This window comes from Myxocyprinus asiaticus, chromosome 28, assembly GCF_019703515.2.
Source record: "Myxocyprinus asiaticus isolate MX2 ecotype Aquarium Trade chromosome 28, UBuf_Myxa_2, whole genome shotgun sequence".
NCBI lineage: Eukaryota > Metazoa > Chordata > Actinopteri > Cypriniformes > Catostomidae > Myxocyprinus > Myxocyprinus asiaticus.
Window position 1 is genome coordinate 44,365,122 of NC_059371.1, and position 24,982 is coordinate 44,390,103.

The following is a 24,982-nucleotide window of genomic DNA, read 5'->3' on the forward strand; positions in this document are numbered from 1 at the left end:
TATACTTACATTTATATGTAATATATTTGGAAACTTATGCTGGCGTGGCAATGCTTTTTCTTAAATGCCACCCCGGTAGATCCGCCCCTGAATATGGGCAATCCGTATTTACAGTAACTTTATTTGTCCCTGCTGAAAATATGTTGTGAAACACGGGGCTGCGGTGTCCGAACAACACATCAACACTCCTCTTCACTTTTTTCAAATCACAAAATTGTGGCTAGTTTTCTTTTCTAATTTTTCTAACAACAAAACAAAACAAAAATAAAGCGCTCATTTCTTTTTCTTTTACATGAGTAAATAAACACTCAATAGCATAAAATGTTTGAGAAGCATTGCATTAGTCAATTCATAACAGTCAGCGTTATTTGCAGTTGTTTTTTTTTCAAGATGATGTTGAAATTTACATTAAAACTCACAAACATCCAAACTTGGAATGTGTGAATGAATTTCTGACATTATATAACTTTTGGTATAATATGACCCCATATAGCTCTGTTATTTATGACTTTATCTGCATCTGTACACTTTATGATTATGGTTATGATTTCTTTTTCTTCATTTAAGTTAATTATATATCCCTTTTCTCTTATGCCTGTTATGTCTTTTTATCTGTATTTTTTATTATTTTGGCACTTTTGTTTAATCCCCTAGGCCCTGAATTGTATTTCTCTTTGTGTTTTTCTGTTGTTGCTATACAATAAAAAAAGCAGCGGGTATTCTCGTTGGCCAACATCCACTTCAGACACTCTGGGAACTTAAACAATCTTAAATAGGCTTACAGGCTATAAGACGCTGTAATCTTTACCGGCTCGGGAACGCGCAGTCCATAAAAAGTCTGAGAAAACGTCCGTCAAGAATAAGCGTAATGTCTTTTAAAGAATTTAAGGAACACTTGTCTCCTCAGTCCAAGTGTTCATCTCTGTTATGCTGTTTGTTGTAAGGACAAATGTGATGTAAATTCTGTCATGTGACACTACATTTTTCATTAATGCCATTTCCAAACTAGTTTTTCACGACAACTGATCATCAGTTATCAACATTGTTAATACAGTTATCAACATTGTTATTACAGTTATCAACATTGTTATAACAGATATTAACATGAACTAACAATTAAAAGTACTTCTATAGTATTTATTAATCTTGGTTAATGTTAATTTCAACATATTATTTTTTTTTATCAAATGTTATATATGTTAACATTAGTTAGTGCACTAGGAACTAACGTGAATTAACGTGAATTGTATATTTCTTAACCAATATTAACAAAGAAGAATAAATGCTGTAAAGATATTGTTAATTGTTATTTTATGATACCTAATGCATTAACTAATGTTAACAAATAGAACCTTATTGTTAAGTGTTACCAATCATTTTTAACAATCACATGGCTATTGTTGATCAGCACAAAACCACCCAAACGATGCGCAGAAGTAATTAAATCTATAGGCAATATTTGGGAAGGAATCATTTTGACAAGCTTCGTGATTTGAATTGTATTATGATAAACACTGGATGCACTGCTCAGTGTTTTCTCGCACACAGCTACTAGATGACGCCACTAGCTCGTGCATTGCTGACTGAAGCAGACTGTCAGACTGTTTTAAGCGCTGTTCAGTAATCTTTTATTACTTATGCAAGGCCATATTGTAATTTCAATATTAGTTCAATCCATAATGCTCCAATAAAGGAGATCATACCAATGTCTCAGAGGTCATTTTCAGATTTAAAAGAGATTTCCCTAAACATGTAGGCTACTTACCGTAAGTGCTGCTTTTGACAATTGTTACTCTAATTTTTCCCACATTAAAGTGAAAAGTGAATAAAATATTACATGCTCTTACGAGTGCCGACCCCTCTTCATCGTGTGGCTAGTATTATTTCTGCAGTTTTTACAGAGAGTGGTCTCCCAAAAACTTGTCCATTATTATAACATCCGTAACCCAAGTTCATTTCCCGATCTAAACAGGACATTTTCTAATGTCTGGACTGTATCTGCAGGATGTTATGATTATACATACAAATGGTTCGATACACTGGCAATGAACATTTTATACTGTATGTGAAGATAAATTTCACAATTTCGCTGCAAATATCACGTCAGGAATTGCCCCTTAACAATACCGATTTTGTTTGTGTGATTCTCAAAACACTCGTGCAACTCTCCCTGTAATGACTCACAGAGGCATGGACTCTACAAGACCCCTGAAGGTGTCCTGTGGTATCTGGCACCAAGACATTAGCACATCCCACAGATACTCAATCGGATTGAGATCTGGGGAATTTGGAGGCCAAGTCAACACCTTGAACTCTTCATCATGTTCCTCAATACATTCTTGAACAATGTGTGCAGTGTGGCAGGGCGCATTATCCTGCTGAAAGAGGCCACTGCCATCAGGGAATACCATTGCCTTGAAGGGGTGTACCTGGTCTGCAACAATGTTTAGGTAGGTGGCACATGTCAAATTGATGTCCACATGAATGGCCAGACCCAGGGTTTCCCAGCAGAACATTGCCCAGAGCATCACACTCCCTCCACCGGCTTGTCGTCTTCCCACAGTGCATCCTGGTGCCATCACTTCACCAGCTAAACGGTACATGCGTACACGGCCGTCCATGTGATGTAAAAGAAAACGGGACTCATCGGACAAGGCGACCTTCTTCCATTGCTCCAAGGTCCAGTTCCGATGCTCGCATGCCCATTGTAGGCACTTACAATGGTGGACAGGGGTCATCATGGGCAGCCTGACCGGTCTTCGGCTACGAAGCCCCATATGCAGCAGAGTGTGATGCACTGTGTGTCCTCCTGTAACCATCAATAACATTTTCAGTGACTTGTGCCACAGTAGACCTTCTGTCAGTTCGGACCAGACGGGATAGCCTTTTTTGCCCTCACGCATCGATGAGCCTTGGGCGCCCAACACCCTAGCGCCGGTTTGTGGTTTCTCCCTCCTCAGACCACTGTCGATAGATACTCACCACTGCTGACTGGAAGCACCCCACAAGCCTTGCCGTTTCAGAGATGCTGAAGTCATAACATTTGGCCCTTGTCAAAGTTGCTCAGGTCTTTACTCCTGCCCATTCCTCCTGCATTTAACACATTGACTACGAGAACTGATTGTTCGCTCACCATCTAATCTACCCAGACCTTGTCATGTGCCCTTGTTAGGAGATGATCAATGTTATTTACTTCACCTGAGAGTGGACAATATTTGGCTCAATAGTGTAAATAGAGTAATTCTCTGAATCACATCATTGCAGGAATATAATTTTATTCTATTGTATTATAGCTGCTCGTGCTTTGCAGTGACACTGAATGGAGTTTAAAAAATAAAACATAAAATCCAAGTGCATTGAAAGTAACACGCTCTTTCCCAGTATAATATTTTGTATAAACATTTTACAAACCTTGCCTTGGCTACTGCATTGTCAGACATTAACTTTTCCATACAGGTGCCAATAACTGCCACTGGACTTAATTTTCAGGGGCATTTTTTATGTTTATGAGAGCATTTTTTCTAAACATAAATATGTAGTGTCATTCTTTTATTTAAAACAGATTTTTTTGCATCTGATCCCCAGTAGAAATAGTTTGGAAACCCCTGTTTTAGATGATGCTGCCCTTTTGGGAGAAATTCCGTCTTTGGGTTTATCTGAATTTCAAACTATTTGCTTGATATCGTTGGACCTGAAGATGATTCTTGGTCACTGTGACTACTTGGGCAATTATTTTTGACATGTTGCTGTAGATGACCTGATCGGTTGAAACCTTTTCCGCATGAAGAGCAGTGGTATGGTTTTTCTCCAGTATGGATTCTCTCGTGTACTTTCATGTTTTGTGACAGAGTGAAACTCTTTCCACAGTGTGAGCACTTGTATGGTTTCTCTCCGGTGTGAATTCTCTCGTGTTTTTTCAGGCTATGTGACCTACTGAATGTCTTTCCACAGTATGAGCACATAAAAGGTTTCTCGGCAGTATGGATTCTTTGGTGCTCTTTCAAGTGGCCGGCTGTAGTAAAGGTCCTCCCACATTCAGAGCACTTATTCACCCCGGCACCGTAATGTATTTTCTGGTGCCGTTTAAAATAGGAAGGATGTGCAAAACTCTTTTCACAAAAAGAACACTTGAAAGGCTTCTCATTTGTGTGAGTTTTCAGATGCTGTTTCAAGACTGATTCTACAACAAATGTTTTATCACATTTATCACATTTAAAAGGCCTTTCTCCAGAGTGACATTGGAGATGATATTTGAGACTACGTTCACATGCAAAATCTTTTCCACACAGTTGGCATGTGCAAGTCTTCATTGTGTGAATTCTTGTGTGCACAATACATTGTTCTTTACGTTTGAAACCTTTTCCACACTGTTTGCATGTGTAAGGCTTCTCTCCTGTGTGAACTCCTCTATGCACAGAAAGACTATCTTTACGTGCAAAACTCTTTCCACACAGGTGACATGTGTAAGGCTTTTCTCCAGTATGAATCCTTGTGTGCTTAGTAAGGTTTCTTTTATCTATAAAACTTTTTCCACACTGATGGCAGGTATAAAACTTCTTTCTTGAGTGAAATCTTGTGTGCATATTAAGGTGATCTTTACGTTTGAAACTTTTTCCACACTCTTGGCATGTGTAAGGCTTCTCTCCAGTGTGAACTCTTGTATGCACAGTAAGACTATCTTTACGTGCAAAACGCTTTCCACACAGGTGGCACATGTAAAGCTTCTCTCCAGTATGAATCCTTGTGTGCTTATAAAGGGTTCCTTTGTCTTTGAAACCTTTTCCACACTGATGGCAAGTGTGAGGGTTCTCTCCAGTGTGAATTATTGTGTGCACATTAAGACTTTCTTTACATGCAAAATCTTTTCCACACAATTGGCACGTGTAAGACTTCTTTGTGTGAATTCTTATGTGCAGAATACATTGTTCTTTACATTTGAAAACTTCTCCACACTGATCGCACGTGTAAGGCTTCTTTATTGCGTGTACTCTTGTGTGCAGATTAAGGTGATCTTTACGTCTGAAACCTTTTCCACACTGTTGGCACGTGTAAGGCTTCTCTCCAGTGTGAATTCTTGTGTGCACAGTAAGACCATCTTTACGTGAGAAACTCTTTCCACACAGATGGCACGTGTAATGCTTCTCTCCAGTATGAATCATTGTGTGCTTTGTAAGGTTTCTTTTATCTTTGAAACATTTTCCACACTGAGAGCAACTCAAAGATTTTTCTCCAGTTATGAAATCATGATGTTCCTCCTCCACTTCATTCAGCTCTTGATGTTCCTCTTTCACTTCCATCAGCTCTAAAATGAACACAATAAATCAACAAAAATCAATTCAAGAGAGATAAATGTTAAAAAAAAGAAATGAAATTGAACCCAATATAATGGTAGAACATAAATATTTATACTATTGAAGCAGTGGGTTTATTGTTTACCTCTGTTTCTTTGGTCAAAGCTATTCAGAAAGTAAGGCTGAAACAGAAAATGTTGCTGTGATGTCATAAAGTCCTCATTGCGTTGATTACCACCCCTGGAGTCACGAGTTCGAATCCAGGGCGTGCTGAGTGACTCTAACCAGGTCTCCTAAGCAATCAAATTGGCCAAGTTGCTAGGGAGGGTAGAGTCACATGGGGTAACCTCCTCGTGGTCGCTATAATGTGGTTCTTGCTCTCAGCGGGGCACGTGGTGAGTTGTGCGTGGATGCCGTGGAGAATAGCGTGAAGCCTCCACACACGCTATATCTCCGCGGTAATGCATTCAGCAAGCCACGCGATAAGATGCGCGGATTGACGGTCTCAGACACAGAGGCAACTGAGATTCATCCTCCGCCACCCGGATTGAGGCGAGTCACTGCGCCACCACAAGGACTTAGAGCACATTGGGAATTGGGCATTCCAAATTGGGGAGAAAAGGGGAGAAAAAAATAAATAGGCCCCCAATGAGCATGTGAGGAATGCAGTAACAATGCTTGCTCATTGAGCTCAAGGGCTGAAACGATTAGTCGACATTATCGAAAAACTCGACAATAGAAAATTGTCGATAAAAATTTTCGTTGCCGAATAGTCGTTTGATCTCATTTAACTTAACATGAGATGACATTAAACTCTAATGATGGCGAGTGAGAGGAGCGCTGCAGTTTGCACCTGACTAAGAAGAAGAATTACACCGATCACAGTCTAGATGCACTCTAAACTTTCCAAACAGCTTCAGGTGATGTAGATCGTAAAGTATGAGGAAATTATACAAAAATACAAAAGTAAATACAGAAGCACTCTCGTTGTGGAATAAGTTTTTTATTTTTTATTTTATCCCCTTTTCTCCCCAATTTTGGAATGCCCAATTCCCACTACTTAGTAGGTCCTCGTGGTGGCGCGGTTACTCACCTCAATCCGGGTGGCGGAGGCCAAGTCTCTGCTGCCTCCGCTTCTGAGACTGTCAAACCGCGCATCTTATCACATGACTTGCTGTGCACGACACCGCGGAGACTCACAGCATGTGGAGGCTCATGCTACTCTCCGCGATTCACGCACAACTTTCCATGCGCCCCACTGAGAGCGAGAACCACATAATCGTGACCACGAGGAGGTTACCCCATGTGACTCTACCCTCCCTAGCAACCGTGCCAATTTGGTTGCTTAGGAGACCTGGCTGGAGTCACTCAGCACACCCTGGATTCGAACTCGCAACTCCAGGGGTGGTAGTCAGCATCAAAACTCGCTGAGCTACCCAGGCCCCGGAGCTGAAGCTCTTTAAAGGAAACACCCAGCGTTACATCTTTAATGCGGTTATATTTAATCCATTATAGCTTTATTAAAGTTCAAATAATTAGGAAGCCGGTCATGTAAATAACTACAAACTCCAAAACTGCCATTTCTCTGTGCAGTCAGCGCCTCTTCTATGAGTTGCGTGAAGTGTCCCGATCAAGGGGGGAGAGATTGAAACTGCACCTGGCTGATGCACACTCTGTCACGGGGATGCTCATCCCTCGAGCGCGCAAGCTTAATGCAGCTAGATTATAATGTGATGGCTCGTGACTTACTGAATCATAATATACAATTGAAGACAGAAGTTTACATATACCTTAGCCAAATATTTTATTGTAGAAAACAATCCTTGTCTTAAGTCAGTTAGGATCACTACTTTATTTTAAGAATGTGAAATGTCAGAATAATAGTAGAGAGAATGATTTATTTCAGATTTTATATCTTTCATCACATCAACAGTGGGTCAGAAGTTTACATACACTTTGTTAGTATTTGGTAGCATTGCCTTTAAATTGTTTAACTTTGGTCAAATGTTTTGGGTAGCCTTCCACAAGCGTCTCACAATAAGTTGCTGGAATTTTGGCCCATTCCTCCAGACAGAATTGGTGTAACTGAGTCAGGTTTGTAGGCCTCCTTGCTCGCACACACCTTTTCAGTTCTGTCCACAAATGTTCTATCGGACTGAGGTCAGGGCTTTGTGATGGCCACTCCAATACCTTGACTTTGTTGTCCTTAAGCCATTTTGCCACAACTTTGAAGGTATGCTTGGGGTCAGCAGAGGGTGTAGGCCCGCCACAACAGGTAGTATTGGAGAGTGAGGACCGCCCACTTGATGGTGAGACACTCCTTTTCCACGGTGCTGTACCTAGTCTCTCTCAACGAGAGCTTATGGCTAATGTATAGCATCAGGCGCTCCTCCCCCTCCACCACCTGCGAGAGTATAGCCCCCAGCCCTCTGTCTGAACCGTCCATCTGCAAGACAAAAGGGAGAGAGAAATCGGGTGAATGTAAAAGCAGCCCCCCGCAAAGTGCGGTTTTCACTTGCATAAATTCCTGTTGACACTGTTCCGTCCACTGGACTGGGTCTGGAGCTCCCTTTTTAGTGAGATCAGTCAGCGGGCTGGTGACATCCAAATAATTAGGCACGAATCTCCTATAATAGCCCACCAGCCCCAGGAACTGGTCTTGGGCCTCGGGCAGGCCGCAATCGCCGCAGTCTTGTCAATTTGGGGACGCACCTGCCCATGGCCCAAGTGTAACCCCAGATACCGTACCTCCACCCACCCAATCGCGCACTTCTTGGGGTTTGCTGTGAGTCCGGCCCGTCGCAGCGATCTCAGAACTGCCCTCAGATGTTGCATGTGCCGCTGCCAATCATTGCTGTAAATGATGATGTCATCAAAGTATGCAGCGGCATAAACCGTATGCGGTCTGATGATTCGGTCCATGAGACGCTGAAATGTAGCCGGGGCTCCAAACGGAAGCATCACAAATTGGTGTAATCTGAACAGTGTGGAGAAAGCTGTTTTTTCATGGGAAATTGGTGTCAAGGGGATCTGCCAATAACCCTTGGACAAATCCAGTGTAGAATAAAATCGAGCAGTGCCAACCGATCGAGCAACTCATCAATGCGAGGCATTAGGTATGCGTCAGATTTAGACACCGCATTGACTTTTCTATAATCCACACAGAATCGTACAGACCCGTCGCTTTTAGGAACTAGAACAACTGGGCTGGACCAATCGCTGTGGGATTCCTTTATTACCCCCATATCGAGCATAGCATCCAATTCTTCCTGGACAATTTTCTTTTTGTGCTCAGGCAATCGGTAGGGATGGCTACGTATCACCACCCCCGGCTCGGTCTCGATGTTGTGCTGTATGAGGTTCGTGTGACCCGGTAGAGGGGAAAACACGTCTGCAATCTCCTTCTGCAACTTGGCAACCTCTGCAAGTTGGTACGGTGAGAGGTGGTCTCTGCAAGTGACTGGGGTGAAATGATTGTGTTTTTTATTCACCACCGGCCCGAGCTCCGCCCTCTCCGGGACTACCGTAGCCAACGTCACGAGGACCACCTCGCTTCACAATTTCAGGAGATTGAGGTGGTATATTTGACGTGCGCCCCCTCTATTGGTTCGCTTTACCTCATAATCGAGATCCCCACTCGTCGTGTGACCTCAAAAGGTCCTTGCCACTTGGCGAGTAATTTGGAGCTCGATGTGGGAATACGAGTACCTTATCTCCCGGTGCAAATTCCCGCAGCCGAGTTCCCCTGTTATACAGTCGGTGCTGTCGTTCTTGAGCTTGGAGCAAATTCTCCTGTGTTAGTTGCCCCAAGGTGTGGAGTTTTGCTCTAAGATCAAGAACTTATTGAATTTCATTCTTACTGTTTGAAGGTCTCTCCTCCCAAGCTTCGCGCATAACATCAAGCACACCGCGCGGGCGCCGCCCGTATAGTAGCTTGAATGGGGAAAACCCCGTGGAGGCTTGCGGGACCTCTCGTACTGCAAATAACAGGGGATCGAGCCATTTGTCCCAATTTCTAGCATCCCCGTGAACGAACTTACGAATCATATTTTTAAGGGTTTTATTAAATTGCTCCACCAGGCCATCTGTTTGTGGATGATAGATGCTGGTGCGGATTGATTTAATGCCCAATAATTCGTAAAGCTCGCATAGTGTTCGTGACATAAAGGTTGTGCCTTGATCGGTGAGGATTTCTTTCGGAATCCCCACCCGGGAGATTATTTTGAAGAGTGCCTCCGCAACACTGCGTGCTGAGATGTTGCGCAGAGGCACTGCTTCTGGATATCGCATTGCATAGTCCACTAGGACCAATACAAAGTGATGTCCGCGTGCAGACCGCTCTAATGGCCCGATGAGGTCCATTCCAATTCTTTCAAAGGGGACCTCGATCAACGGAAGGGGGCGCAATGGCACTTTTGGGGTGGCCGGTGGATTCACCAGCTGGCAGTCGCAGCATGCCGCACACCACCTGTGGACATTGCCACCAATGCCCGGCCAATAAAAACAGGCTATTAGGCGGTTCAGTGTTTTCCTTTCCCCTAGATGACCCGCCATGGGATTATAATGAGCCGCCTGGAACACCATTTCCTAACGGCTCTGTGGTATTAAGAGCTGGGTTGTATCTTCCTTTGTTTGAGCGTCCTGCGTCACTCTATACAACCGCTTGTTTATAATTGTGAAGAAAGGATATGAAAGGGCGACACCCGGCTGGAGTTGTTGACCATCGATCACTCTCACTTGGTCAAAGGCGTGCTTGAGGGTTTCGTCTCACGACTGCTCCAAAGGGAAATCCCCTTCTGGAAATCCTGACGTGGAGCAGACGAAGATGGCCCTGGCTCCGCCTCCCCTGCCAGAGCATCACACATCTCGTGGCTTTAGTGCAGGACCAATCTGCACATATTCCCTTTAATACATTTCTAAACCAATTAGTCCCCAAAATCAGTGGATGGGTGAGGCGGGAACTAACCGCGGCCTCCACTCTATGTTTTGTTCCCCGAAATTTAATAACAAGAGTCACCACAGGGTAGTTGTGAATATCCCCATGCACACACTTCACCCTCACTGTTTTAGCTGTGCCCAAAGCCTTGCAATGAACCAAGCATTGGTGGATAGTGGTTTGATTACAACCTGTGTCCACCAATGCTCTGGAGAGAGAGCAGAGTGAGAGAGAGAAGGGGAGGGGGAAGAGATCGAGGAAAACATAGGGGAGGGGGAGAGAGAGTGGGAGGGCTCTTCCGCCCTCTGGTACGCAGCCAAATGGTCCTCCGCCAGACGAACGGCTTCCTTTAGCGATGCCGGGCGGTGGCACTGGACCCACTCCGCTGTTCCTCTTGGCAGTCGATGGATTAGCTGCTCCAGTACCACCTGGTCGACAACTCCCGCGACGTCACGATTCCCCGCCAGCAGCCTTTTCCAGCATGCGTCTCAGAGCCGTTGGGAAAAATCAAACAGGCAGTCAGTCTTCCCCAGCTTCAAGGTCCGGAACAGCTGGTGATACTGTTCCGGGCTATGACCCACCCGCTGCAGGATAGACTTTTTCAGGTCTTCATAGGCCAGAAGATTAGTCGCCGGCAACTGTTGGGCGGCAAGCTGAGCTTCCCCGGACAGCAATGGGAGGAACTGGCCGCCCACTGATCACGCGGCCAGCCCCAGATTTCCGCGGTTATCTCAAATAAGTCGAGGAAAGCCTCAGCATCATCGTTGGCTCCCATCTTCAGGAGTGTGGGGGAGGCAGTTGGCTGCAGTGGTCCGGGGTTATGGTGCTCTCTTTCTCCTGGCCGAGGAGGCTCCGGATCGCGAGCCGGTCCTCTGCTTGAGCCCGTAGGATCTCAAAGAAGCGCCGTTCCTGGTCTTGGCGTAGCTCAAGCAGTGATTGCTGGTTGGATTGATGCATACTGGCGAGGGACTGGAGGATCTCAGCCACCTGGGAGGACTCCATGGGGCGTACTTCAGTTTTTAATTACCGGGTTTCGGCACCAGTGTAACACAGACCTTCACAGCAGAAGGGAAGGAGAACACAGGGAAGCGGGGTTTCCAGATTCAGGTACGAGTTTTCATCAGTTTCACAAGCACGGAGTTACTTAAACACTTCAGCTTCACAAACACAATAGAATAAACATAACAGCTTCTGTAGTACCGTGGCCTTCCTTGTACCAGTCTCTCTCTCTCTCTGCTGCTGGTGGCGTGGTTTATATGCCGCTCTCCCCATGCTCACTGGAATTAGAGACAGGTGTTAAACATAATCTAGCTCAGGTGCAAGCGCCCTTACCGCTTTCTCTCTCTCCGGATGGACGCTTGATCATGCCCCTGCTGCCACAGCCATCTATTTTGTGAAGTGCACCAGTCCCTCCTGCAGCAAAGCACCCCAACAACATGATGCCGCCACCCCCATGCTTCATGGTTGGGATGGTGTTCTTCGGCTTGCAAGCCTCACCCTTTTTCCTCCAAACATAACGATGGTCATTATGGTCAAACAGTTCAATTTTTGTTTCATCAGACTCTCTCTAGGAGAAAGAATGCGTCTCCATCCTGAGCGGTATGATGGCTGCGTGGTCCCATGGTGTTTATACTTGCTTACTATTGTTTGTACAGATGAACGTGGTACCTTCAGGCATTTGTAAATTGCTCCCAATGATGAACCAGACTTGTGGAGGTCCAAAAATATTTGATCCTTGGCTGATTTCTTTTGATTTTCCCATGATGTCAAGCAAAGAGGCACTGAGTTTGAAGGTAGGCCTTAAAATACATCCACAGGTACACCTCCAATTCTGTACACCTCCTATCAGAAGCTAATTGTCTAAAGGCTTGAAATAATTTTCTGGAATTTTCCAAGCTGATTAAAGGCACAGTTAACTTAGTGTATGTAAACTTCTGACCCACTGGAATTGTGATATAGTCAATTAAAAGTGAAACAATCTGTCTGTAAACAATTGTTGGAAAAATTACTTGTCATGCACAAAGTAGATGTCCAAAACGACTTGTCAAAACTATAGTTTGCTAATATTAAATCTGTGGAGTGGTTAAAAAAAATTTATTTGAATGACTTCAACCTAAGTGTGTGTAAACTTCTGACTTCAACTGTATGTGTCACTGTGCATTTCTTATCGTGAAGAAATATATGTATGGCAATATACAGCTTTATTAATAAGAGAGAGTTTGTTTTTTTGTGAGTTAAAGATGGACTGAAGTGAACAAAAAGGTGAGAGGGTAGTCTTCGCCCCATTATACACTGCAACAAAATACGTTTTTGATTTGTTTGTGTTTGTTTTCCAATATAAAAACTCCTTTAAAACAACGTAAAATATACGTATATTTTGTCTTTACTGCACTCGCACAAGTATAACCAAGTGAAAAATACACTTATATTTAAGAAACATTTATAGCAGTATAAATATCTTATATGTTGCTTCTCAAGTAAATGTATCTTGCTTTAAGGATTTTTAGACAATTTTAAATGGAAAACAAGACAAAAACACTTGATAACAATAGGATTTGTTTTGCATTGAATTTCCCTTGCACATAACTGTATATCTGTATATAACATATTTGTATTTGAAAATGTTGTTTTTTGTCTTATTGTTTATTCATATCTATCTACAAATATATATATATATATATATATATATATATATATACACACACACACACACACACACACACACACACACACACACACACACACACAGTGTGCTCAAAAGTTTGCATACCCTGGCAGAAATTGTGAAATTTTGGCATTGATTTTGAAAATATGACTGATCATGCAAAAAATCTTTTATTTAAGGATAGTGATCATATGAAGCCATTTATCATCACATAGTTGTTTGGCTCCTTTTTAAATCATAATGATAACAGAAATCACCCAAATGGCCCTGATCAAAAGTTTACACACCCTTGAATGTTTGGCCTTGTTACAGACACACAAGGTGACACACACAGGTTTAAATGGCAATTAAAGGTTAATTTCCCACACCTGTGGCTTTTTAAATTGCAGTTAGTGTCTGTGTATAAATAGTCAATGAGTTTGTTAGCTCTCACATGGATGCACTGAGCAGGCTAGATACTGAGCCATGGGGAGCAGAAAAGAACTGTCAAAAGACCTGCGTAACAAGGTAATGGAACTTTATAAAGATGGAAAAGGATATAAAAAGATATCCAAAGCCTTGAAAATGCCAGTCAGTACTGTTCAATCACTTATTAAGAAGTGGAAAATTCGGGGATCTCTTGATACCAAGCCAAGGTCAGGTAGACCAAGAAAGATTTCAGCCACAACTGCCAGAAGAATTGTTCGGGATACAAAGAAAAACCCACAGGTAACCTCAGGAGAAATGCAGGCTGCTCTGGAAAAAGACGGTGTGGTTGTTTCAAGGAGCACAATACGACGATACTTGAACAAAAATGAGCTGCATGGTCGAGTTGCCAGAAAGAAGCCTTTACTGTGCCAATGCCACAAAAAAGCCCGGTTACAATATGCCCAACAACACCTTGACACGCCTCACAGCTTCTGGCACACTGTAATTTGGAGTGACGAGACCAAAATAGAGCTTTATGGTCACAACCATAAGCGCTATGTTTGGAGAGAGGTCAACAAGGCCTATAGTGAAAAGAATACCATCCCCACTGTGAAGCATGGTGGTGTCTCACTGATGTTTTGGGGGTGTGTGAGCTCTAAAGGCATGGGGCATCTTGTGAAAATTAATGGCAAGATGAATGCAGCATGTTATCAGAAAATACTGGCAGACAATTTGCATTCTTCTGCATGAAAGCTGCGCATGGGACGCTCTTGGACTTTCCAGCACGACAATGACCCTAAACACAAGGCCAAGTTGACCCTCCAGTAGTTACAGCAGAAAAAGGTGAAGGTTCTGGAGTGGCCCTCACAGTCTCCTGACCTTAATATCATCGAGCCACTCTGGGGAGATCTCAAACGTGCGGTTCATGCAAGACGACCAAACACTTTGCATGACCTGGAGGCATTTTGCCAAGACGAATGGGCAGCTATACCACCTGCAAGAATTTGGGGCCTCATAGACAACTATTACAAAAGACTGCACGCTGTCATTGATGCTAAAGGGGGCAATACACAGTATTAAGAACTAAGGGTATGCAGACTTTTGAACAGGGGTCATTTAATTTTTTTCTTTGTTGCCATGTTTTGTTTTATGATTGTGCCATTCTGTTATAACCTACAGTTGAATATGAATCCCATAAGAAATAAAGAAATGTGTTTTGCCTGCTCACTCATGTTTTCTTTAAAAATGGTACATGTATTACCAATTCTCCAAGGGTATGCAAACTTTTGAGCACAACTGTGTGTATATATATATATATATATATATATATATATATATATATATACACACATACACACACACACACACTGTGTGTTCTCTTAGTTTTATGTTTTATTATCATGTTGTATTGTTTGTGCAATGGAAGCTTCTGTAAACCAAGACAAATTCCTTGTGTGTGTAAACATACTTGGCAATAAAGCTCATTCTGATTCTGATTAAAATTAAATCTTAGCCTTCATAACAAAAAGTATAATTCAGCATAACTGTTGTCTGTGGATGAACTGTTCTATCGTCATGTTTGTTCCAGCTAAATAAGCATATGTATAACGATATAAACATACCTGAAGGAATAAAATCATCATCACTCTGTTCTTCCTCTACAGTGGTTTCATCTTCATCACTCTGTTGATCCTCTAGTTTGATTTCTCCTTCCATCTTCATCATGTTCCTGCAGTCCAGCAGCTTCACTGAACACATCTGCACTGGTGTCTGCAGCATCTGCTGTTCTCCAGCATGAATCACATCCACCTGCTCTCTCATGATGAACATCTGAACACAAAAACATCATCATTAAAATGGACTGACATTCATCAAACTCAAAAATTATTATTGTATGATTAAACACAAGAGCAGATCTGTTAGTCATATTTTAATCATATTAATCACACTGTATGTCTGTAAAACAGGATATACTGTATTTTTTCTCATGTTTATAATTCGGTTTATTATTATAATTCTGTTAGCTTTCTTATTTATTCTATTTATTTTTAAAAGGGAGACTTTTTTTTTTTTTTACACATACTTCCATTAAAAAAAATGGTTTCAAGTTTCAATTATAATAAAGCATTTGTTCAACCAAAAAAAAAAAAAAAAAAAAAAACTTCTGTTTTCACTCCTTTAAAGGTCATTGTAACTGATAATAATAATTGTGTAATACCGTATACCATGATACCGTGAAACCGCGATATTTTCTGAGACGGTTATCGTACCGTGAAAATCTCATACCGTTGCAACCCTACCGAATACCACTGCTATCTGTGAATACTGCTACTCTACATACAACTGTACGGAATAAAAACAATGTGGTATTTCGCTGTTATTATGAAGCTTGAGTCTGGAGTAGTAGGAATCAGTGCAAGTGTAATACCATGTGAACTGTCTATTGAAGCATTTACACCCCCTCATTTTACTTTTAACTTAACATTTGAGACTCAACATATATTCAACATTCGAAAGCTGTACATCACTATAAAAGGAACTTTGCTATTAATATGGATACGAGAAGGGTCCAGGATGTTGTGGCTCGAGTGTTTTAATCCACTGACGTGCCCCTTTCGTTCACAAATCTAAAGGTGTGCTTTTGGTCGTCCAGAAAAAGGAGAGACATTTTTATAATTAAATTGAAATTTCGTCATAATCTCACAATAACACTAATAATGTGTTATTATGAGATTTCTTTGTAAATCACGGACGTATTGAACAAAATTAAGCGGAGGTGCCTTTAAGAGTGCGCGATTGGGGGCGGATTCCAATCCGAACTCCGAACTGCAAAGCCTCTGAAGTGGGTACTCTGAAGGAAACATGGCATTACTATATGAATGTACCCTTCACTAACAGCCTTGTGGAAAGGCCCTCCTAGAAAAGATTGATTTTCTCACTTTCGTTTTGAACATGCTTTCGAGTGGCGTCCCCTCCCACAGCAGTGCCATTCAAGGAAGCAAAAAATGCCGTTTTGAATTCGCCCCAGAGCACCGAAGTGCCGTTACCTCAGATGAGTAACAGGCCAGATAAAAAGTCCACTCCATGTATTGTGTCAGTTCATCAAAAGAATAACACTCGTTTTTCGACATCGCGTACCTCTAGTGTAGACAGATTTATTCATTATAATGGGAGTGGTCGCTTTCTGTGATATAAATTAAATTAGTCTTTTATAGAATTTGGCCAATTTGGAATGCCCAATTCCCACTACTTACTAGGTCCTCGTGGTGGTGCTATTACTCACCTCAATCCGGGTGGTGGAGGACAAGTCTCAGTTGCCTCCGCTTCTGAGACCGTCAATCCGCGCATCTTATCACGTGACTCGTTGTGCATGACACCGCGGAGATTCACAGCATGTGGAGGCTCATGCTACTCTCCACGATCCATGCACAACTTACCACACGCCCCATTGAGAGCGAGAACCACTAATCACAACCACGAGGAGGTTACCCCATGTGACTCTACCCTCCCTAGCAACCGGGCCAATTTGGTTGCTTAGGAGACCTGGCTGGAGTCACTCAGCACGCCCTGGATTCGAACTCACGACTCCAGGGGTGGTAGTCAGCGTCAATACTCGCTGAGCTACCCAGACTCCAGTCTTTTACAGAATATTGACATAAACTGAAGGAGCTGCCTGGTTCAACCAAAGCCAGTTAGGTTTTGTTGAAACTAATAAGCCATTATACTTATCATTTTCAGAAAAATACCATTAGGCTACCACAGCTCCCTATACGCATATTACACAGTCTGTGCAGGGCACCAACTCCCCAGGGGGTGCCATCATACCCAAGGGGGGGCACCAGAAACTCCACCAGCTGCCCTTACTCGCATGCTATACGTTATTCAAGGACCCTGCGCCTTCGCACCACGTAATGCCATGTTACTGAATGGTTGATCACGTTCATATTTCATGATACTGTCATGGTACTCCAAGGTACTTTAAAAAATACCACGGTTTACTATGACACATGTAAAAAAAACATTGGGTTATCACAGACCATGTCTGAAAATAAATAAGTGTATTACTATGGTGCTTTTTGTGAGAAATATAACAGAATAGGCAATTATTTGTGATTAAGGAAAAATGGATACAAGAAAATACATACAAGAAAATGGTTAAATACTAAAAAACCAAAGAAAACTCATAAAAATAAATAAAAAATCAGTGCCCTTTTTTATCCTTCCGCACCCGTCCCTGCTAAGGTCTGTGCACGTCACTGTTTTAATCATACGCTGAAGTCCCACATCTTCATCAACGGAGTATGGCAACATAACTTCATGGCAATGAACACCACAAGCATTTTAGTTATTGTTTCATGTATGTCTGAACTAACACTGAGTGCCTGCTTAAAAACGGAAGGGAGTGTGTGCAGTTTCGGCTCACTTTCGGCTCTGTGTATCTTTCTCCGGGTGATATCGGCGTACATGATTCATCTTATATCGATGTATTACCAGTATACAGCACTCGCGTAGAGCGATGTCTGCAAGCAGTGCCTGTTTTGTCAACTTTTTTGACCACCGCTGTTGTAATTGACTGCAAAAAGAAAATATTCCCAGACGGGAGACTTGAAATATGCAGAGGGCTTCTCTATCAGCAGCTCGTTTTCTCCAATTGGCGCTTGCGATTTTGAACAACACACAACGCTTGCAGAACGGTGATGTCATCAAGCTGACCCACGTGAAACACAGGTGGAGCGTATCCATCTACAGATCCAATTAGGCGCATTAGTGGAGGTTGTAACTGTGCATGTCTATTTGACGCTTTGTTTTATTCGCCTAACCTTGCGCTCCAGATGCGTCAATAAACTTGAGGTGAATCACGATGCCAATGCTTACCGAGCTGTGGGTGGCGAACCGTTCGGTTTTTTACAGAGAACCATTCCAACCCTACTACAATTAGCCTATAAATATTAACAAAAGACTAATGTTGCATTTCTTAACCACATAAATTTGTGAGACGTCTTTCTCAACCATGATGAAAAAATACAGGGTACAATTTAATGTGGAGGATGATTGGTCAGTGTCTGCCTGTCACACATAACACCCAGAATGGACAAGCTCTGCAAGGAAAGACACTCTTACCTTGTCTTCTCACTACAACAAGCTGTGTGCGCACATTTATAGTGATGTTGAACTGATGTTCCAAGTTGTACAGTTCATTTTTTAATATGTTTTGTGATTTATTTCTAATTGTACGTTTGAGATTACCTTGCATCGTGCATTTCCCTGGTAGGGGGCGTATTTGGTCCCCTGGGGGCCACAAAGGGATGTACCATACACAAGGGGGGGCCTCACACTGATAAAGTTTGAGAACCACTGTGTTAACAGGTTGCCACAACGTTCTCATTAATTAATGTCACTAAAATGAACTATATAGAAAATTAATCAACCGCCAACAAAAGTCTTCATCGTCCAAAATCAAAGGACAATGCATCTACATGTATTTCCTCAGTTAATTCAGGAAGACTTCAAGGATTTAACACTTAATACAAAATCATTTTGTTTAATCACTGACCCACAACACTTGCTTAGTTTACTCATTTAAACCACTAATAGTTCTAACATTAATAACTAATATAACTGGCATTATATTCATTCCCTGTACTGCTGCTTTGAAACGACATCTGTTGTGAAAAGCACTATACAAATAAATTTGACTTGAGAATCTAAACTTTAAAGTAGGGCTGCACAGTTTTCCAGATTTTTTCGATTAATTCTAATTTGCATTTTGACATGATTCATTTTTTCTCCCCAATTTGGAATGCCCAATTCCCAATGCGCTCTAAGTCCTCGTGGTGGCGTAGTGACTCAATCCGGGTGGCGGAGGACGAATCTCAGTTGCCTCCGCGTCTGAGACGGTCAATCCGCGCATCTTATCACGTGGCTTGTTGAGCGTGTAACCATGGAGACGTAGCGTGCGTGGAGGCTTCACGCTACTCTCCACGGCATCCACGCACAACTCACCATGCGCCCCACCGAGAGCGAGCACCACATTATAGCGACCACGAGGAGGTTACCCCATGTGACTCTACCCTCCCTAGCAACCAGGCCAATTTGATTGCTTAGGAGACCTGGCTGGAGTCACTCAGCACGCCCTGGATTCTAACTCGCGACTCCAGTGGTGATAGTCAGCGTCAGTACTCGCTGAGATACCCAGACCCCTGACACGATTTTTTGTAATCAAGTAATTGAGATTTTGAGATTGAGATTGAGACTGCAAACACTATAGTTAGATACGTTGTAAATCCATCAAAGGCTGAATAAGGAAGAGAAAAATAATTCACAGCGCATGTCTTAGTGGCGTGTTCCAAATGAACGTGACAGGCTAACAACACGGAGACTGATATTAAAGACAGAGGTAATATTCCCAGTACTTCGTCCATCATGCAGGTATACACCGGCTTAAGACCATAACTGGCCTCGGCGTGCACATGTTGATGAACGGTCTCCTTTCTCTGACCCATACAAAAAGTATGAAATACTATCAAATAATTTGGAGAGGTTATATTTGTGAGAATCAAACATCCAGCGCTCCTTTTACCATGATGATTCAGATAGATCGCTAATTATTGCTTTGTTGTGTGATGTGTTTTAAGTGCACTGCATCTATAGCCAATAAGTGATCATTTTGACAAACTTTGCTCGTTGAAATGTAATGCTAAATTATTTCATATTGCTGCCCTGCTCAGCGTGAACCGCTAGAGGGCGTGTCTCAGTCTGCAGGGGTTTATGAATATACACACAAATTGTTTGATATACAATGAGTACTTCCTAGATAAACTAGATAGATAGCTTTCTAGATAGATTTGGTTTAGATAAAATGAATACCTACACTAGCTAAGAATTATTTTGCAGTTTTCTTATTTTATTCTATTATTTCTGAACATCTGGGTTTATTAGATTTTAATTTATTTTACATTTACACTATGTTGACAACTTCCCCCTGTGGTGCACTTTTTTGTGCATTTTTCTTGCACGCCTTTGTTTCCTATAATGAAAAGAAATGGGATTTCTTTAACCAGGTTGCCTTGCGTTCTAATAAAGATCATGCAATTTGAATCATGTTGTGTAGTGGTTCTCAACCAGGGGGCCGGGACCCACTATGGGGCCTCAGCACACTTCCAAGGGGGCCTCAAGTTGACTTAAAATTAATTTAAAATAAGAAATATTAAAATAATTCAACTTAATTAAAATGCTAAAAAGTACTTTAAGAGGTATGCATACAAATTAAAAGCAGACTCTTTCTGAAACTTCTAGAATAAAAAATTACCCATGATTAATTATTTTATTTTTAATCAGACACGTCTAGTTTCGGGCGAGGGGGTCTTCAGATATTGTCTTGGACAGTGAGGGGCCTTGGAGCCAAGATTGAGAACCACTGATGTTGAGTACATTTAAAAGTTTAAAAAAAATCGAATTGCGAATCATCCATAAGTTTGATAAAAATCAAGATATTATTTTATTTGGCATATCGCCCAGCCCTACTTTAAAGTCAGCATGAAATGGAAGTTGCGACCGACCTCCGTATTGTGCCGTATTTCTGAGTGAAACGGCTTATCGAACAAGACAAAAATGTAGGGCGGGGATTCGAGTTTATCCATTGGCCATTGCATAGCGGAACGGAGGCAGATGTGAATACGAGTTTGCAGCGGACACACACCCCTACCACCGTACTGCTCAGAGCCGGTTATCAGTGAAATTGAGCAACGATCTCAACACATTTATGATCAAACTGACAACATAAACGTACAAGCACATTGCGGCCTTTGCTTACGAAGAGACTGTAGCCGTTGAAAAGAGTAAATAATAACCATATTTTAACGTTTTGAATCACAATACACTAAATATAAAGGGAAAAAAAGATAACTGCATTTATATAAAAATATAAATAATCTCCAGAGGCATCCGAAGCGTTGTATTCATTAGTGATCACATCAGCAATTCAGCCGTGAAATGTCTCGAACGCAACCGCGTATTAGCCGTTATTCCTCCTCATTGGAAATGTAAATTCAAGCCAGCTGACCCGTAACCAAGGACGTTTGGGTTAAGGAACGAAAGTTTTGAAGGACAACAGACGAAAATACACCTTGCCATCTTCACCAACGTGCGATTGACGCTTCGTTCAACTTAGGGATGAGCGGATCGATACTAAAGTATCGATACTTCCGATACTGATGTGGTATCAAGAATATCGATCCTCACATAAAAATATCAATTCTTAAGTTGTTTATTTTAACTAATGATCTTATTATTTAGATAACATGAATAATAATGCAACTCATAAGCTTCGAAGTGGAAAAAAATTATTATATTAGCGAATAGTTGCATGGCACCGGAACTATTTTTTCTTCTGCTCATCTTGACGTGCAGAAATGCTAAAATACACCAGCAGTCACAGACAGCACTCACCCTTTCATTCATAGCAATCATTCAAAGAGGGAGCAGTGCTTTCCTGAGGTAATGACATAAAAACACAGCTAGACGTGACATGTATTATAATGGGCTTGTTTGACAATTTTTACAGGTTTATTTAAATTCACAGTTTGTTAAAACATTGATAATGATCTTTAATCCTCATTAATAAATGATACCCTTATGAAAACTTATCATGGATTTACTGTAGTAATATTGTATTAACCATAGGTTGTTTTTTTTTTTTATTTTGCCAGTAACCAAGGTTTTGATACAATTAACCATGGTATTACTACAGCATTACTGTAGTATCCATGGTAACTTGGTTTTAGTAATAGTAACAATATACTAATATCTATGGTTAATTTTGAGGTTTTATAAGTGGCTTATACTTACTAATTTTTAAAAGGTAAACAAAGCAGCATAATAATGCCCATAAATATATATAAAAAATAAAGTAATAATAAAGGTACTAATTTTAGCCAAAGAATTGGTAAAAATTCAGTTTAATAGAGGTATCGGTATTGGTATTGATATCGGCGATACTGGCCTAAAAGTACTTGGTATCGGATGGAAAATAACATAAATGGTATCGCACATCCCTAGTTCAACTCTACGCAAGGTTGTGGTATTTATAAGAAAGGGGGCGGGGTTTAAGCAGACTAAATGATTGGAGAAGCCCTGCATGACGTGTCACCAGAGAGAAGTCTGTCGTTTCACCGGAAGATCACGTTATTACATTTTGATTAAAGATTACGAGGTTAAAAAAATATAATAAATATAAAAATGAAACGTGCATGATGAAACTTTCACAATAAGATCAATGACATGCATTTAGAAAATTTTATTTTCACTTTAAAGTGATTAAGTTTATCCACAGACAGAGACTGTACAAGTCTTCTTCAGTGTTTTAGTTGTTTTACTCACCTCTTTAAATGACCAGTAATGAATTATTATTATTATTAAACTGATTAGATAAATGTGAAGTTCAACAAAGACTTTCTCCTGAAACTAAATATTTAAAGCGTGCATCACAAAACAATATAATAGTTTTTACAGACATCTTCAAAGACAGAAAAGTATAAATGAAAATAAATGTCACAGATGATGTAAAACACATTGATCACGTACCGAACTGCTCAAAGCATCAGCTCTTCTTTCATCTTCTTCTGGTGTTTTCTGTCGGTTTCTAAAACAACTTCTGCTTCATTTCCGTCTCCTGCTGGACTGGAGTGAATAAAATCCCAACATCTGATTAATCAGTCCTGTTGTCCAACTTTAAAATACATGATAAAAGACATGAATGTTTCTATGATTTGAAATCTCTCTTTCATACAGCACACATTCAACAGCCTCTGGGAAACCACATTTAAAAGAATAATTCACCCCAAAATGACAATTCTGTCATGATGTTGTTCCAAACATGTATGAATTCCTTCTGTGGAACTCAAAAGACACACGTTTATCATTGCCGCACATTTCCATAAAATTACTTACAATCCAAAATGACAAAAAGCACCATAAAAGTTACAGAACTCGTTATTCACTTATTTCTCCTCGGCCAAAATGTGTTGAAATGGACCACAGAAATTAAACGGACTATAATGACGGCATTCCACACACAAAGTTTTTTTTTTTTTTTTTTTGCAATAAGATTGCATTTGTTAACATTACACTGAAAAAACAATTCGTTGGTTCAGCAAATATAACGGATGAAAATAAATAGCTTCTACTCAGAAACGTGCATATTTATAACATTTCTAGCTTTACTTAATTTGCATTCATGTGCACAACACAAAATATTATTTTATCCGAAAACACTAAATAGCATCAAAAACTACCACAGGACTTTCCTAAACACCTTTATAACGGATAACTTTTACAGTTGAAGTCAGAAGTGTACATACACTTAGGTTAAAATCATTAAAACTCATTTTTTAACCACTCCACAGATTTAGCAAACTATAGTTTTGGCAAGTCATTTAGGACATCTACTTTGTGCATGACACGAGTAATTTTTCCAACAATTGATTACAGACCGATTGTTTCACTTTTAATTGACTATATCACAATTCCAGTGGGTCAGAAGTTTACATACACTAAGTTAACTGTTCCTTTAAGCAGCTTGGAAAATTCCAGAAAATGATGTCAAGGCTTTAGACAATTAGCGAGTTAGCTTCTGATAGGAGGTGTACTGAATTGGAGGTGTACCTCTGGATGTATTTTAAGGCCTACCCTCAAACTCAGTGCCTCTTTGCTTGACATCATGGGAAAATAAAAAGAAATCAGCCAAGACCTCAGATAAAAATTTGTGGACATCCACAATCTGGTTCATCCTTGGGAGCCTGAAGGTACCACGTTCATCTGTACAAACAATAGTACTCAAGTATAAACACCATAGGACCACTAAGCCATCATCCCGCTCAGGAAGGAGATGCATTCTGTCTCCTAGAGATGAACGTAGTTTGGTGCGAAAAGTGCAAATCAATCCCAGAATAACAGCAAAGGACCTTGTGAAGATGCTGGAGGAAACACGTAGACAAGTATCTATATCCACAGTTAAACGAGTCTGATATCAACATAACCTGAAAGGCTGCTCAGTAAGGATGAAGCCACTGCTCCAAAACCACCATATAAAAGCCAGACTACAGTTTGCAAGTGCACATGGGGACAAAGATCTTACTTTTTGGAGAAATGTCCTCTGGTCCAATGAAACAAAAATTTAACTGTTTGGCCATAATGACCATCATTATGTTTGGAGGAAAAAGGATGAGGTTTGCAAGCCGAAGAACACCATCCCAACCGCGAAACATGGGGGTGGCAGCATCATGTTGTTGGGGTGCTTTGCTGCAGGAGGGACTAGTGCACTTCACAAAATAGATGGCATCATGAGGAAGGAAAATTCTGTGGATATATTGAAGCAAAATCTCAAGACATCAGCCTTGAAGTTAAAGCTCGGTCACAAATGGGTCTTCCAAATGGACAATGACCTCAAGCATCCCTCCAAAGTTGTGTCAAAATGGCTTAAGGACAACAAAGTCAAAGTTTTGGAGTGGCCATCACAAAGCCCTGACCTCAGTCTGATAGAAAATTTGTGGGCAGAACTGAAAAAGCGTGTGCGAGCAAGAAGGCCTACAAACTTGACTCAGTTACACCAGTTCTGTCTGGAGGAATGGGACAAAATTCCAGCAACTTATTGTGAGAAGCTTGTCAAAGGCTAAATTGTGGTTT

At 41.2% G+C, this 24,982-nt stretch overlaps 1 protein-coding gene across 1 annotated transcript in view; it reads right to left on the reverse strand.

The window, feature by feature from the left end:
• Positions 1-24,982, reverse strand: part of LOC127418548 (zinc finger protein 616-like) — a 137,096-nt gene that overhangs the window by 88,693 nt on the left and 23,421 nt on the right. Inside the window, exons 2-3 of the mRNA XM_051659125.1 lie at positions 22,883-22,973; positions 14,923-15,130 (exon numbers count right to left, since the gene is read on the reverse strand). Of these exons, the coding sequence (XP_051515085.1) occupies positions 14,923-15,130 (208 nt within the window). The 5' untranslated portion in view covers positions 22,883-22,973. The remainder of the gene's footprint in view (positions 1-14,922; positions 15,131-22,882; positions 22,974-24,982) is intronic.